This window comes from Salmo salar, unplaced genomic scaffold (genome assembly GCF_965601325.2).
Source record: "Salmo salar unplaced genomic scaffold, fSalSal1 ptg000721l, whole genome shotgun sequence".
NCBI classification, from domain to species: Eukaryota; Metazoa; Chordata; class Actinopteri; order Salmoniformes; family Salmonidae; genus Salmo; species Salmo salar.
Window position 1 is genome coordinate 805 of NW_027675475.1, and position 16,696 is coordinate 17,500.

Consider the following 16,696-nt stretch of genomic DNA (forward strand, 5'->3'; position numbering starts at 1 on the left):
ACAGTCCGACCAGTCACACTGCTAGCTAGCTACAGCCCGACCAGTCACACAGCTAGTTAGCTACCGGGCTAGCACTGCTAACTAGTTACAGTCCGACCAGTCACACAGCTAGTTAGCTAACTACCTATCGTTTACCCGTCAAGAATAATGGTCCGGAAGGTAAATATAATGGTTGTTGTTGTTGTCTTACTTTGAAGTCGTTTCCAGAGAGGTCTACCCCCCGGATAAAAGGAAGGACTCCGGTGGCAGCCATTTGTGCTTCGGGAAACCGTCAGGTCGGTCGGTCGGTGTCCGGTTTGTGTCGGTGTCCGGTTTATGTCGGTGTCCGGTTTGTGTCGGTGTTTGGGTTATCAGGGCGGAGCGGATGGTGCTCACTAGTTACCACAGCCACAAAGCAGTCATCAACCTCGTTTATATCTACAATTTATCTGATTAAAATGTGTTTTTTTTTTTTTAAACCTTACCCATACAGGGAATCTTACGCTTAACCTTATATTAAATGCATATTTTTGTATTTTTTTTTTTTTTCATACATTTTTACGATATAGCCAAATATGTAGCGGTGGTAAGTTGACTTTGTGGGTGTGAAGGACTGGGGGGAAATCCTGCTTTTGTCAAATGAACATAAGATTTGACTTTTCGTAGCAGACTAGGATAATTAAGTTAATAAGGATAAAAAGGCGTTAGCCAAAATTCCTAAACATTTGACAGAACAACAGCTGTCGGGACCCGGAAACACCCTTGCGGTCTGGTGGAACCGGAACAGGAAGTCGCCGACTCAGGAGACAGCTGCCATAGAAACTTCACTATAACTCTCTGAAGTCAAATCAATCAACATTAAAATGATCCATAATCAAAGATATATTCTAGTTTCGCCCAATTCCTCTTCTGCTATGATCGAACCAATATTTCCATTTAATTTAATATCATCAAGTCCTTCCTACTGTAACTTAGTAAATATTAAATCAACATTATATGGGAGAGATTTTAGAGGCACTTGTCAGAACTGTCAGACAGAATACAGGACAACAGATTGCTGCGATCAGTGATTTCTTAAAATATAAACATTCATAAATAACAGTATTAATCTTCTCTTTCTCCTCCTAGCTGGTATTTTGGATTTATAATTCTGTTCTTTAGTCCAATGTTACATATTGGGGAAAAAAAACGCCATTCAAATTCATTCATTTATTTCTCTGTGAAATATCGATTAATTCACTCATTCTCCATGTCATTTTAAATGTAGTCCCAAATGAACCCAGTCCCCGTCCCCGTCCTGTCCCAAATGAACCCAATCCCTCTCGTGTCCCAAATTAACCCAGTCCCTCTCTTCTCCTGTCCCAAATGAACCCTGGTTTAACACCTCTCTAAGCTGACCTCTGTCAGGGAACAATTTCACACTGGAGGGGGTCAGAGCATCTCCATGGCAGCAGTGGGATCAGGGGGTTAAAGGTCAGCGTTGAGGGCAGGTGACACGTGTGTGTCCGGGCAGGTGACAGATTCCACAGGTACGGGGTTTCCTAGCGACGGGGGGTTTGGTGGTGGGGGGGGCTAGTCCTCCCCCAGTCTCCCTCCCCCTCTTCCCCCAGTCTCCCCCTCTTCCTCCAGAACCTGGTAGAGACACAGACAGAGGAAATGGGGGGGTGGGGTGTGTTACAGCGTGTGTTACAGTGTGTGTGTGTTACAGTGTGTGTTACAGTGTGTGTTACAGCGTGTGTGTGTTACAGCGTGTGTGTGTTACAGTGTGTGTTACAGTGGGTGTGTGTTACAGTGTGTGTTACAGTGTGTGTTACAGTGTGTGTTACAGTGTGTGTTACAGTGTGTGTTACAGTGTGTGTGTGTTACAGTGTGTGTTACAGTGTGTGTTACAGTGTGTGTTACAGTGTGTGTTACAGTGTGTGTGTGTTACAGTGTGTGTGTGTTACAGCGTGTGTGTGTTACAGTGTGTGTTACAGTGTGTGTGTGTTACAGCGTGTGTTACAGCGTGTGTTACAGTGTGTGTGTGTTACAGTGTGTGTTACAGCGTGTGTTACAGCGTGTGTGTGTTACAGTGTGTGTTACAGTGTGTGTGTGTTACAGTGTGTGTGTGTTACAGTGTGTGTTACAGTGGGTGTGTGTTACAGTGTGTGTTACAGTGTGTGTGTGTTACAGTGTGTGTTACAGTGTGTGTGTGTTACAGTGTGTGTTACAGTGTGTGTTACAGCGTGTGTGTGTGTGTGTGTTACAGCGTGTGTTTCAGTGTGTGTGTGTGTGTGTGTGTTACAGCGTGTGTGTGTGTGTGTGTGTGTCTGTGTGTTACAGCGTGTGTGTGTGTGTGTGTGTGTTACAGCGTGTGTGTGTGTGTGTGTGTGTCTGTGTGTGTGTGTGTGTGTGTGTGTGTTACAGCGTGTGTGTGTGTGTGTGTGTGTTACAGCGTGTGTGTGTGTGTTACAGCGTGTGTGTGTGTGTGTGTGTGTGTGTGTGTGTTACAGCGTGTGTGTGTGTGTGTGTGTGTGTGTGTGTGTGTGTGTGTGTGTGTGTGTGTGTGTGTGCGTGTGTGTGTGTGTGTGTGTGTTACAGCGTGTGTGTCGTTACCCGGCGGTGGGATGTTCTCGTCAGCCCAGAGGAAGAATCCACACTGTTGATCTCTGAGTTTCCCACAAGTGTAGAAAACTCTTCCTTTATTATGTCCTTCCTTCTGCACCGTCCTCTGAACCGCTGGCTCACAGCAGTTACACACCACCTCCTCCCTCCCTCCTCCCCCCACCCCAACGGAGGACCCGGGGGGCTGCTGTGGCCCGCTGGGTGGCGCCCCCTGGGGGCCCGGAGGGTAAATGTTAATGTCGGGCTGGTCGGACCACAGGAAGAAGATACAGCCTCCAGAGGAACACTTGTAGAACCGTCTACCCCGGTTCGGTCCGTCTTTCGTCACCGTGAGGAGGACCGCCTCCGACCCGCAGTTACACACGGTGATGTCGCCACCTCTGGGGTCAGGGCGAGGTCTAGGCTGATTGGTTGCGGTGTCTCCTCTTCCTCCTCCTCTTCCTCCCCCAGTTGCTCCTCCTCCTCCTCCTCCTCCTCCTCCTCCTCTTCCTCCCCCAGCTCCTCCTCCTCCTCTTCCTCCCCCAGCTCCTCCTCCTCTTCCTCCCCCAGCTGCTCCTCCTCCTCCTCCTCTTCCTCCCCCAGCTGCTCCTCCTCCTCCTCCTCTTCCTCCCCCAGCACCTCCTCTTCCTCCCGCCACCCCTCCTCCTCCTCCACCAACTCTGAGGTATTTGAGGTTTAGCACCTCCCTCAGCGTCTCGTCACACCCTCCGATGCAGCCGACAAACTCCAGCGGCATCATGGGAGGAAGGCTGCCTCGTCGAAACTTCAACTTTAACCTGTAGAGAAGAAGAGCCGGGAGGATATATCAGTAGTCCCAGTCCATTGGTGGATTTATAGTGTATTATAATAGAGGATATATCAGTAGTCCCAGTCCATTGGTGGATTTATAGTGTATTATAATAGAGGATATATCAGTAGTCCCAGTCCATTGGTGGATTTATAGTGTATTATAATAGAGGATATATCAGTAGTCCCAGTCCATTGGTGGATTTATAGTGTATTATAATAGAGGATATATCAGTAGTCCCAGTCCGTTGGTGGATTTATAGTGTATTATAATAGAGGATATATCAGTAGTCCCAGTCCATTGGTGGATTTATAGTGTATTATAATAGAGGATATATCAGTAGTCCCAGTCCGTTGGTGGATTTATAGTGTATTATAATAGAGGATATATCAGTAGCCCCAGTCCATTGGTGGATTTATAGTGTATTATAATAGAGGATATATCAGTAGTCCCAGTCCATTGGTGGATTTATAGTGTATTATAATAGAGGATATATCAGTAGTCCCAGTCCATTGGTGGATTTATAGTGTATTATAATAGAGGATATATCAGTAGTCCCAGTCCATTGGTGGATTTATAGTGTATTATAATAGAGGATATATCAGTAGTCCCAGTCCATTGGTGGATTTATAGTGTATTATAATAGAGGATATATCAGTAGTCCCAGTCCATTGGTGGATTTATAGTGTATTATAATAGAGGATATATCAGTAGTCCCAGTCCATTGGTGGATTTATAGTGTATTATAATAGAGGATATATCAGTAGTCCCAGTCCATTGGTGGATTTATAGTGTATTATAATAGAGGATATATCAGTAGTCCCAGTCCATTGGTGGATTTATAGTGTATTATAATAGAGGATATATCAGTAGTCCCAGTCCATTGGTTGGATTTATAGTGTATTATAATAGAGGATATATCAGTAGTCCCAGTCCATTGGTGGATTTATAGTGTATTATAATAGAGGATATATCAGTAGTCCCAGTCCATTGGTGGATTTATAGTGTATTATAATAGAGGATATATCAGTAGTCCCAGTCCATTGGTTGGATTTATAGTGTATTATAATAGAGGATATATCAGTAGTCCCAGTCCATTGGTGGATTTATAGTGTATTATAATAGAGGATATATCAGTAGCCCCAGTCCATTGGTGGATTTATAGTGTATTATAATAGAGGATATATCAGTAGCCCCAGTCCATTGGTGGATTTATAGTGTATTATAATAGAGGATATATCAGTAGTCCCAGTCCATTGGTGGATTTATAGTGTATTATAATAGAGGATATATCAGTAGTCCCAGTCCATTGGTGGATTTATAGTGTATTATAATAGAGGATATATCAGTAGTCCCAGTCCATTGGTGGATTTATAGTGTATTATAATAGAGGATATATCAGTAGTCCCAGTCCATTGGTGGATTTATAGTGTATTATAATAGAGGATATATCAGTAGTCCCAGTCCATTGGTGGATTTATAGTGTATTATAATAGAGGATATATCAGTAGTCCCAGTCCATTGGTTGGATTTATAGTGTATTATAATAGAGGATATATCAGTAGTCCCAGTCCATTGGTGGATTTATAGTGTATTATAATAGAGGATATATCAGTAGTCCCAGTCCATTGGTGGATTTATAGTGTATTTTAATAGAGGATATATCAGTAGTCCCAGTCCATTGGTGGATTTATAGTGTATTATAATAGAGGATATATCAGTAGTCCCAGTCCATTGGTGGATTTATAGTGTATTATAATAGAGGATATATCAGTAGTCCCAGTCCATTGGTGGATTTATAGTGTATTATAATAGAGGATATATCAGTAGTCCCAGTCCATTGGGTGGATTTATAGTGTATTATAATAGAGGATATATCAGTAGTCCCAGTCCATTGGTGGATTTATAGTGTATTATAATAGAGGATATATCAGTAGTCCCAGTCCATTGGTGGATTTATAGTGTATTATAATAGAGGATATATCAGTAGTCCCAGTCCATTGGTGGATTTATAGTGTATTATAATAGAGGATATATCAGTAGTCCCAGTCCATTGGTGGATTTATAGTGTATTATAATAGAGGATATATCAGTAGTCCCAGTCCATTGGTGGATTTATAGTGTATTATAATAGAGGATATATCAGTAGCCCCAGTCCATTGGTGGATTTATAGTGTATTATAATAGAGGATATATCAGTAGTCCCAGTCCATTGGTGGATTTATAGTGTATTATAATAGAGGATATATCAGTAGTCCCAGTCCATTGGTGGATTTATAGTGTATTATAATAGAGGATATATCAGTAGTCCCAGTCCATTGGTGGATTTATAGTGTATTATAATAGAGGATATATCAGTAGTCCCAGTCCATTGGTGGATTTATAGTGTATTATAATAGAGGATATATCAGTAGTCCCAGTCCATTGGTGGATTTATAGTGTATTATAATAGAGGATATATCAGTAGTCCCAGTCCATTGGTGGATTTATAGTGTATTATAATAGAGGATATATCTCCCAGCTCAGCTCATCAGGACTCTTTGATGTGGCTGGTTTATACCTGTCTGTCTCCACTACCATCAGGGCAGACAGACAGGTATAACAGACAGACAGGTATAACAGACAGACAGATATAACAGACAGACAGACAGACAGACAGACAGACAGACAGAAAGACAAGCATAACAGACAGACAGACAGGTATAACAGGCAGACAGACAGACAGACAGACAGACAGGTATAACAGACAGACAGACAGACAGACAGACAGACAGACAGACAGACAGACAGACAGACAGACAGACAGACAGACAGGTATAACAGACAGACAGACAGACAGACAGACAGACAGACAGACAGGTATAACAGACAGACAGACAGACAGACAGACAGACAGACAGACAGACAGACAGACAGACAGACAGACAGACAGACAGACAGGTACCTACATGTGAACGGGGCGTGGCTGACAGGTGGGACAGACAGACTCGTCTCTGTTGACCTCTAACACCGTGTCAGGAAACCACACGGAACACTTGCATTCTGGGTAACCAACGCAGGACAGGTACTTCCTGTTAGAGAGGAAGGAAGGGAAGATATTGACTAGCAGAGAAGCAGACTAAGATTGTATACCCTCCAAGACTTTGTGTAAAATGTTGTGAAAGTGATAAAAATGTCAGTATGGAAAAGAACTAATCTTCCTTCACAACAACAGAACCAACCTTCCTTCACAACAACAGAACCAACCTTCCTTCACAACAACAGAACTAACCTTCATTCCTTCACAACAACAGAACTAACATTCCTTCACAACAACAGAACCAACCTTCCTTCACAACAACAGAACTAACCTTCCTTCACAACAACAGAACTAACCTTCCTTCACAACAACAGAACCAACCTTCCTTCACAACAACAGAACTAACCTTCCTTCACAACAACAACAGAACTAACCTTCCTTCACAACAACAGAACTAACCTTCCTTCACAACAACAGAACTAACCTTCCTTCCTTCACAACAACAGAACCAACCTTCCTTCACAACAGCAGAACTAACCTTCCTTCACAACAACAGAACTAATCTTCCTTCACAACAGAACCAACCTTCCTTCACAACAACAGAACTAACCTTCCTTCACAACAACAGAACCAAGCTTCCTTCCTTCACAACAACAGAACTAACCTTCCTTCCTTCACAACAACAGAACTAACCTTCCTTCACAACAACAGAACTAACCTTCGTTCACAACAACAGAACTAACCTTCCTTCACAACAACAGAACCAACCTTCCTTCACAACAGCAGAACTAACCTTCCTTCACAACAACAGAACTAATCTTCCTTCACAACAGAACCAACCTTCCTTCACAACAACAGAACTAACCTTCCTTCACAACAACAGAACCAAGCTTCCTTCCTTCACAACAACAGAACTAACCTTCCTTCCTTCACAACAACAGAACTAACCTTCCTTCACAACAACAGAACTAACCTTCGTTCACAACAACAGAACTAACCTTCCTTCACAACAACAGAACCAACCTTCCTTCACAACAACAGAACCAACCTTCCTTCACAACAACAGAACTAATCTTCCTTCACAACAACAGAACCAACCTTCCTTCCTTCACAACAACAGAACTAACCTTCCTTCACAACAACAGAACTAACCTTCCTTCACAACAACAGAACCAACCTTCCTTCCTTCACAACAACAGAACTAACCTTCCTTCACAACAACAGAACTAACCTTCCTTCCTTCACAACAACATAACCAACCTTCCTTCCTTCACAACAACAGAACTAACCTTCCTTCACAACAACAGAACTAACCTTCCTTCACAACAGCAGAACCAACCTTCCTTCACAACAACAGAACTAACCTTCCTTCACAACAACAACAGAACTAACCTTCCTTCACAACAACAGAACTAACCTTCCTTCACAACAACAGAACTGACCTTCCTTCACAACAACAGAACTAACCTTCCTTCACAACAACAGAACTAACCTTCCTTCACAACAACAGAACTAACCTTCCTTCCTTCACAACAACAACAGAACTAACCTTCCTTCACAACAACAGAACTAACCTTCCTTCACAACAACAGAACTAACCTTCGTTCCTTCACAACAACAGAACTAACCTTCCTTCACAACAACAGAACCAACCTTCCTTCACAACAACAGAACCAACCTTCCTTCACAACAACAGAACCAACCTTCCTTCACAACAACAGAACTAACCTTCCTTCACAACAACAGAACTAACCTTCCTTCCTTCACAACAACAGAACTAACCTTCCTTCACAACAACAGAACTAACCTTCCTTCACAACAACAGAACTAACCTTCCTTCCTTCACAACAACAGAACTAACCTTCCTTCACAACAACAGAACTAACCTTCCTTCACAACAACAGAACTAACCTTCCTTCACAACAAAAGAACTAACCTTCCTTCACAACAACAGAACTAACCTTCCTTCACAACAACAGAACTAACCTTCCTTCACAACAACAGAACCAACCTTCCTTCCTTCACAACAACAGAACTAACCTTCCTTCACAACAACAGAACTAACCTTCCTTCACAACAACAGAACTAACCTTCCTTCACAACAACAGAACTAACCTTCCTTCACAACAGCAGAACCAACCTTCCTTCACAACAACAGAACTAACCTTCCTTCACAACAACAGAACTAACCTTCGTTCCTTCACAACAACAGAACTAACCTTCCTTCACAACAACAGAACTAACCTTCCTTCACAACAACAGAACTAACCTTCCTTCACAACAACAGAACTAACCTTCCTTCACAACAACAGAACCAACCTTCCTTCATTCACAACAACAGAACTAACCTTCCTTCACAACAACAGAACCAACCTTCCTTCACAACAACAGAACTAACCTTCCTTCACAACAACAGAACTAACCTTCCTTCACAACAACAGAACTAACCTTCCTTCACAACAACAGAACCAACCTTCATTCCTTCACAACAACAGAACTAACCTTCATTCCTTCACAACAACAGAACCAACCTTCATTCCTTCACAACAACAGAACCAACCTTCCTTCACAACAACAGAACTAACCTTCGTTCCTTCACAACAACAGAACTAACCTTCCTTCACAACAACAGAACTAACCTCCCTTCCTTCACAACAACAGAACTAACCTTCCTTCACAACAACAGAACTAACCTTCCTTCACAACAACAGAACTAACCTTCCTTCACAACAACAGAACTAACCTTCCTTCACAACAACAGAACCAACCTTCCTTCACAACAACAGAACCAACCTTCCTTCACAACAACAGAACTAACCTTCCTTCACAACAACAGAACTAACCTTCGTTCACAACAACAGAACTAACCTTCCTTCACAACAACAGAACTAACCTTCCTTCACAACAGCAGAACTAACCTTCCTTCACAACAACAGAACTAACCTTCCTTCACAACAACAGAACCAACCTTCCTTCACAACAACAGAACTAACCTTCCTTCACAACAACAGAACCAACCTTCCTTCACAACAACAGAACCAACCTTCCTTCACAACAACAGAACTAACCTTCCTTCCTTCACAACAACAGAACTAACCTTCCTTCCTTCACAACAACAGAACTAACCTTCCTTCCTTCACAACAACAGAACTAACCTTCCTTCACAACAACAGAACCAACCTTCCTTCACAACAACAGAACCAACCTTCCTTCACAACAACAGAACTAACCTTCCTTCCTTCACAACAACAGAACTAACCTTCCTTCCTTCACAACAACAGAACTAACCTTCCTTCCCTCACAACAACAGAACTAACCTTCCTTCCCTCACAACAACAGAACTAACCTTCCTTCCTTCACAACAACAGAACTAACCTTCCTTCCTTCACAACAACAGAACTAACCTTCCTTCACAACAACAGAACTAACCTTCCTTCCCAACAACAGAACTAACCTTCCTTCACAACAACAGAACTAACCTTCCTTCACAACAACAGAACCAACCTTCCTTCACAACAACAGAACCAACCTTCCTTCACAACAACAGAACTAACCTTCCTTCACAACAACAGAACTAACCTTCCTTCACAACAACAGAACTAACCTTCCTTCACAACAACAGAACCAACCTTCCTTCACAACAACAGAACTAACCTTCCTTCAAAACAACAGAACTAACCTTCCTTCACAACAACAGAACCAACCTTCCTTCACAACAACAGAACCAACCTTCCTTCACAACAACAGAACTAACCTCCCTTCCTTCACAACAACAGAACTAACCTCCCTTCCTTCACAACAACAGAACTAACCTTCCTTCACAACAACAGAACCAACCTTCCTTCACAACAACAGAACTAACCTTCCTTCACAACAACAGAACTAACTTTCCTTCACAACAGCAGAACTAACCTTCCTTCACAACAACAGAACTAACCTTCATTCACAACAACAGAACCTTCCTTCCTTCACAACAACAGAACCAACCTTCCTTCACAACAACAGAACCAACCTTCCTTCACAACAACAGAACTAACCTTCCTTCACAACAACAGAACTAACCTTCCTTCACAACAACAGAAGCAACCTTCCTTCACAACAACAGAACTAACCTTCCTTCACAACAACAGAACCAACCTTCCTTCACAACAACAGAACCAACCTTCCTTCACAACAACAGAACTAACCTTCCTTCACAACAACAGAACTAACCTTCCTTCACAACAACAGAACCAACCTTCCTTCACAACAACAGAACTAACCTTCCTTCACAACAACAGAACTAACCTTCCTTCACAACAACAGAACCAACCTTCCTTCACAACAACAGAACTAACCTTCCTTCACAACAACAGAACTAACCTTCCTTCACAACAACAGAACTAACCTTCCTTCCTTCCTTCACAACAACAGAACTAACCTTCCTTCCTTCCTTCACAACAACAGAACTAACCTTCCTTCCTTCACAACAACAGAACTAACCTTCCTTCCTTCACAACAACAGAACTAACCTTCCTTCACAACAACAGAACCAACCTTCCTTCACAACAACAGAACTAACCTTCCTTCACAACAACAGAACTAACCTTCCTTCACAACAACAGAACTAACCTTCCTTCACAACAACAGAACTAACCTTCCTTCACAACAACAGAACTAACCTTGCTTCACAACAACAGAACCAACCTTCCTTCACAACAACAGAACTAACCTTCCTTCACAACAACAGAACCTTCCTTCCTTCACAACAACAGAACCAACCTTCCTTCACAACAACAGAACTAACCTTCCTTCCTTCACAACAACAGAACTAACCTTCCTTCCTTCACAACAACAGAACTAACCTTCCTTCCTTCACAACAACAGAACTAACCTTCCTTCCTTCACAACAACAGAACTAACCTTCCTTCACAACAACAGAACCAACCTTCCTTCACAACAACAGAACCAACCTTCCTTCACAACAACAGAACTAACCTTCCTTCCGTCACAACAACAGAACTAACCTTCCTTCCTTCACAACAACAGAACTAACCTTCCTTCCTTCACAACAACAGAACTAACCTTCCTTCACAACAACAGAACTAACCTTCCTTCACAACAACAGAACCAACCTTCCTTCACAACAACAGAACCAACCTTCCTTCACAACAACAGAACTAACCTTCCTTCACAACAACAGAACTAACCTTCCTTCACAACAACAGAACTAACCTTCCTTCACAACAACAGAACCAACCTTCCTTCACAACAACAGAACTAACCTTCCTTCAAAACAACAGAACTAACCTTCCTTCACAACAACAGAACCAACCTTCCTTCACAACAACAGAACCAACCTTCCTTCACAACAACAGAACTAACCTCCCTTCCTTCACAACAACAGAACTAACCTTCCTTCACAACAACAGAACTAACCTTCCTTCACAACAACAGAACCAACCTTCCTTCACAACAACAGAACTAACCTTCGTTCCTTCACAACAACAGAACTAACCTTCCTTCACAACAACAGAACTAACCTTCCTTCACAACAACAGAACTAACCTTCCTTCACAACAACAGAACCAACCTTCCTTCCTTCACAACAACAGAACTAACCTTCCTTCACAACAACAGAACCAACCTTCCTTCACAACAACAGAACTAACCTTCCTTCACAACAACAGAACCAACCTTCCTTCACAACAACAGAACTAACCTCCCTTCCTTCACAACAACAGAACTAACCTTCCTTCACAACAACAGAACTAACCTTCCTTCACAACAACAGAACCAACCTTCCTTCACAACAACAGAACTAACCTTCGTTCCTTCACAACAACAGAACTAACCTTCCTTCACAACAACAGAACTAACCTTCCTTCACAACAACAGAACTAACCTTCCTTCACAACAACAGAACTAACCTTCCTTCACAACAACAGAACCAACCTTCCTTCCTTCACAACAACAGAACTAACCTTCCTTCACAACAACAGAACCAACCTTCCTTCACAACAACAGAACTAACCTTCCTTCACAACAACAGAACTAACCTTCCTTCACAACAACAGAACCAACCTTCCTTCACAACAACAGAACTAACCTTCCTTCCTTCACAACAACAGAACTAACCTTCCTTCACAACAACAGAACCAACCTTCCTTCACAACAACAGAACTAACCTTCCTTCACAACAACAGAACTAACCTTCGTTCACAACAACAGAACTAACCTTCCTTCACAACAACAGAACTAACCTTCCTTCACAACAACAGAACTAACCTTCCTTCACAACAACAGAACTAACCTTCCTTCCTTCCTTCACAACAACAGAACTAACCTTCCTTCCTTCACAACAACAGAACTAACCTTCCTTCCTTCACAACAACAGAACTAACCTTCCTTCCTTCACAACAACAGAACTAACCTTCCTTCCTTCACAACAACAGAACCAACCTTCCTTCACAACAACAGAACTAACCTTCCTTCACAACAACAGAACTAACCTTCCTTCCTTCACAACAACAGAACTAACCTTCCTTCACAACAACAGAACCAACCTTCCTTCACAACAACAGAACTAACCTTCCTTCACAACAACAGAACTAACCTTCCTTCACAACAACAGAACTAACCTTCCTTCACAACAACAGAACTAACCTTCCTTCACAACAACAGAACTAACCTTCCTTCACAACAACAGAACCAACCTTCCTTCACAACAACAGAACTAACCTTCCTTCACAACAACAGAACCTTCCTTCCTTCACAACAACAGAACCAACCTTCCTTCACAACAACAGAACTAACCTTCCTTCCTTCACAACAACAGAACTAACCTTCCTTCCTTCACAACAACAGAACTAACCTTCCTTCCTTCACAACAACAGAACTAACCTTCCTTCACAACAACAGAACCAACCTTCCTTCACAACAACAGAACCAACCTTCCTTCACAACAACAGAACTAACCTTCCTTCCTTCACAACAACAGAACTAACCTTCCTTCCTTCACAACAACAGAACTAACCTTCCTTCCCTCACAACAACAGAACTAACCTTCCTTCCCTCACAACAACAGAACTAACCTTCCTTCCTTCACAACAACAGAACTAACCTTCCTTCCTTCACAACAACAGAACTAACCTTCCTTCACAACAACAGAACTAACCTTCCTTCACAACAACAGAACCAACCTTCCTTCACAACAACAGAACCAACCTTCCTTCACAACAACAGAACTAACCTTCCTTCACAACAACAGAACTAACCTTCCTTCACAACAACAGAACTAACCTTCCTTCACAACAACAGAACCAACCTTCCTTCACAACAACAGAACTAACCTTCCTTCAAAACAACAGAACTAACCTTCCTTCACAACAACAGAACCAACCTTCCTTCACAACAACAGAACCAACCTTCCTTCACAACAACAGAACTAACCTCCCTTCCTTCACAACAACAGAACTAACCTCCCTTCCTTCACAACAACAGAACTAACCTTCCTTCACAACAACAGAACCAACCTTCCTTCACAACAACAGAACTAACCTTCCTTCACAACAACAGAACTAACTTTCCTTCACAACAGCAGAACTAACCTTCCTTCACAACAACAGAACTAACCTTCATTCACAACAACAGAACCTTCCTTCCTTCACAACAACAGAACCAACCTTCCTTCACAACAACAGAACCAACCTTCCTTCACAACAACAGAACTAACCTTCCTTCACAACAACAGAACTAACCTTCCTTCACAACAACAGAACCAACCTTCCTTCACAACAACAGAACTAACCTTCCTTCACAACAACAGAACCAACCTTCCTTCACAACAACAGAACTAACCTTCCTTCCTTCCTTCACAACAACAGAACTAACCTTCCTTCCTTCCTTCACAACAACAGAACTAACCTTCCTTCCTTCACAACAACAGAACTAACCTTCCTTCCTTCACAACAACAGAACTAACCTTCCTTCACAACAACAGAACCAACCTTCCTTCACAACAACAGAACTAACCTTCCTTCACAACAACAGAACTAACCTTCCTTCACAACAACAGAACTAACCTTCCTTCACAACAACAGAACTAACCTTCCTTCACAACAACAGAACTAACCTTGCTTCACAACAACAGAACCAACCTTCCTTCACAACAACAGAACTAACCTTCCTTCACAACAACAGAACCTTCCTTCCTTCACAACAACAGAACCAACCTTCCTTCACAACAACAGAACTAACCTTCCTTCCTTCACAACAACAGAACTAACCTTCCTTCCTTCACAACAACAGAACTAACCTTCCTTCCTTCACAACAACAGAACTAACCTTCCTTCCTTCACAACAACAGAACTAACCTTCCTTCACAACAACAGAACCAACCTTCCTTCACAACAACAGAACCAACCTTCCTTCACAACAACAGAACTAACCTTCCTTCCTTCACAACAACAGAACTAACCTTCCTTCCCTCACAACAACAGAACTAACCTTCCTTCCCTCACAACAACAGAACTAACCTTCCTTCCTTCACAACAACAGAACTAACCTTCCTTCCTTCACAACAACAGAACTAACCTTCCTTCACAACAACAGAACTAACCTTCCTTCACAACAACAGAACCAACCTTCCTTCACAACAACAGAACTAACCTTCCTTCACAACAACAGAACTAACCTTCCTTCACAACAACAGAACTAACCTTCCTTCACAACAACAGAACCAACCTTCCTTCACAACAACAGAACTAACCTTCCTTCAAAACAACAGAACTAACCTTCCTTCACAACAACAGAACCAACCTTCCTTCACAACAACAGAACCAACCTTCCTTCACAACAACAGAACTAACCTCCCTTCCTTCACAACAACAGAACTAACCTTCCTTCACAACAACAGAACTAACCTTCGTTCCTTCACAACAACAGAACCAACCTTCCTTCACAACAACAGAACTAACCTTCCTTCACAACAACATAACTAACTTTCCTTCACAACAGCAGAACTAACCTTCCTTCACAACAACAGAACTAACCTTCCTTCACAACAACAGAACTAACCTTCCTTCACAACAACAGAACTAACCTTCCTTCACAACAACAGAACCAACCTTCCTTCACAACAACAGAACCAACCTTCCTTCACAACAACAGAACTAACCTTCCTTCACAACAACAGAACTAACCTTCCTTCCTTCACAACAACAGAACTAACCTTCCTTCCTTCACAACAACAGAACTAACCTTTTTTCACAACAACAGAACTAACCTTCCTTCACAACAACAGAACCAACCTTCCTTCCTTCACAACAACAGAACTAACCTTCCTTCACAACAACAGAACCAACCTTCCTTCCTTCACAACAACAGAACTAACCTTCCTTCACAACAACATAACTAACCTTCCTTCACAACAACAGAACTAACCTTCCTTCACAACAACAGAACTAACCTTCCTTCACAACAACAGAACTAACCTTCCTTCACAACAACAGAACTAACCTTCATTCCTTCACAACAACAGAACTAACCTTCCTTCACAACAACAGAACTAACCTTCCTTCACAACAACAGAACTAACCTTCATTCCTTCACAACAACAGAACTAACCTTCCTTCACAACAACAGAACTAACCTTCCTTCCTTCACAACAACAGAACTAACCTTCCTTCACAACAACAGAACTAACCTTCCTTCACAACAACAGAACTAACCTTCCTTCACAACAACAGAACTAACCTTCCTTCACAACAACAGAACTAACCTTCCTTCACAACAACAGAACTAACCTTCCTTCACAACAACAGAACTAACCTTCCTTCACAACAACAGAACTAACCTTCCTTCCTTCACAACAACAGAACTAACCTTCCTTCACAACAACAGAACTAACCTTCCTTCCTTCACAACAACAGAACTAACCTTCCTTCACAACAACAGAACTAACTTTCCTTCACAACAGCAGAACTAACCTTCCTTCACAACAACAGAACTAACCTTCCTTCACAACAACAGAACTAACCTTCCTTCACAACAACAGAACTAACCTTCCTTCACAACAACAGAACCAACCTTCCTTCACAACAACAGAACCAACCTTCCTTCACAACAACAGAACTAACCTTCCTTCCTTCACAACAACAGAACTAACCTTCCTTCACAACAACAGAACTAACCTTCCTTCACAACAACAGAACCAACCTTCCTTCCTTCACAACAACAGAACTAACCTTCCTTCACAACAACAGAACCAACCTTCCTTCCTTCACAACAACAGAACTAACCTTCCTTCACAACAACAGAACTAACCT

General features: G+C 42.1%; 1 protein-coding gene across 1 annotated transcript in view; it reads right to left on the reverse strand.

Annotated features, from left to right (window-relative positions):
• Positions 1 to 1,173: 1,173 nt before the first annotated feature.
• LOC106594146 (DNA topoisomerase 3-alpha) overlaps positions 1,174 to 16,696 on the reverse strand; it is a 58,371-nt gene continuing 42,848 nt past the window's right edge. Inside the window, exons 17-19 of the mRNA XM_082972498.1 lie at positions 6,319 to 6,441; positions 2,575 to 3,359; positions 1,174 to 1,611 (exon numbers count right to left, since the gene is read on the reverse strand). Of these exons, the coding sequence (XP_082828624.1) occupies positions 1,454 to 1,611; positions 2,575 to 3,359; positions 6,319 to 6,441 (1,066 nt within the window). The 3' untranslated portion in view covers positions 1,174 to 1,453. The remainder of the gene's footprint in view (positions 1,612 to 2,574; positions 3,360 to 6,318; positions 6,442 to 16,696) is intronic.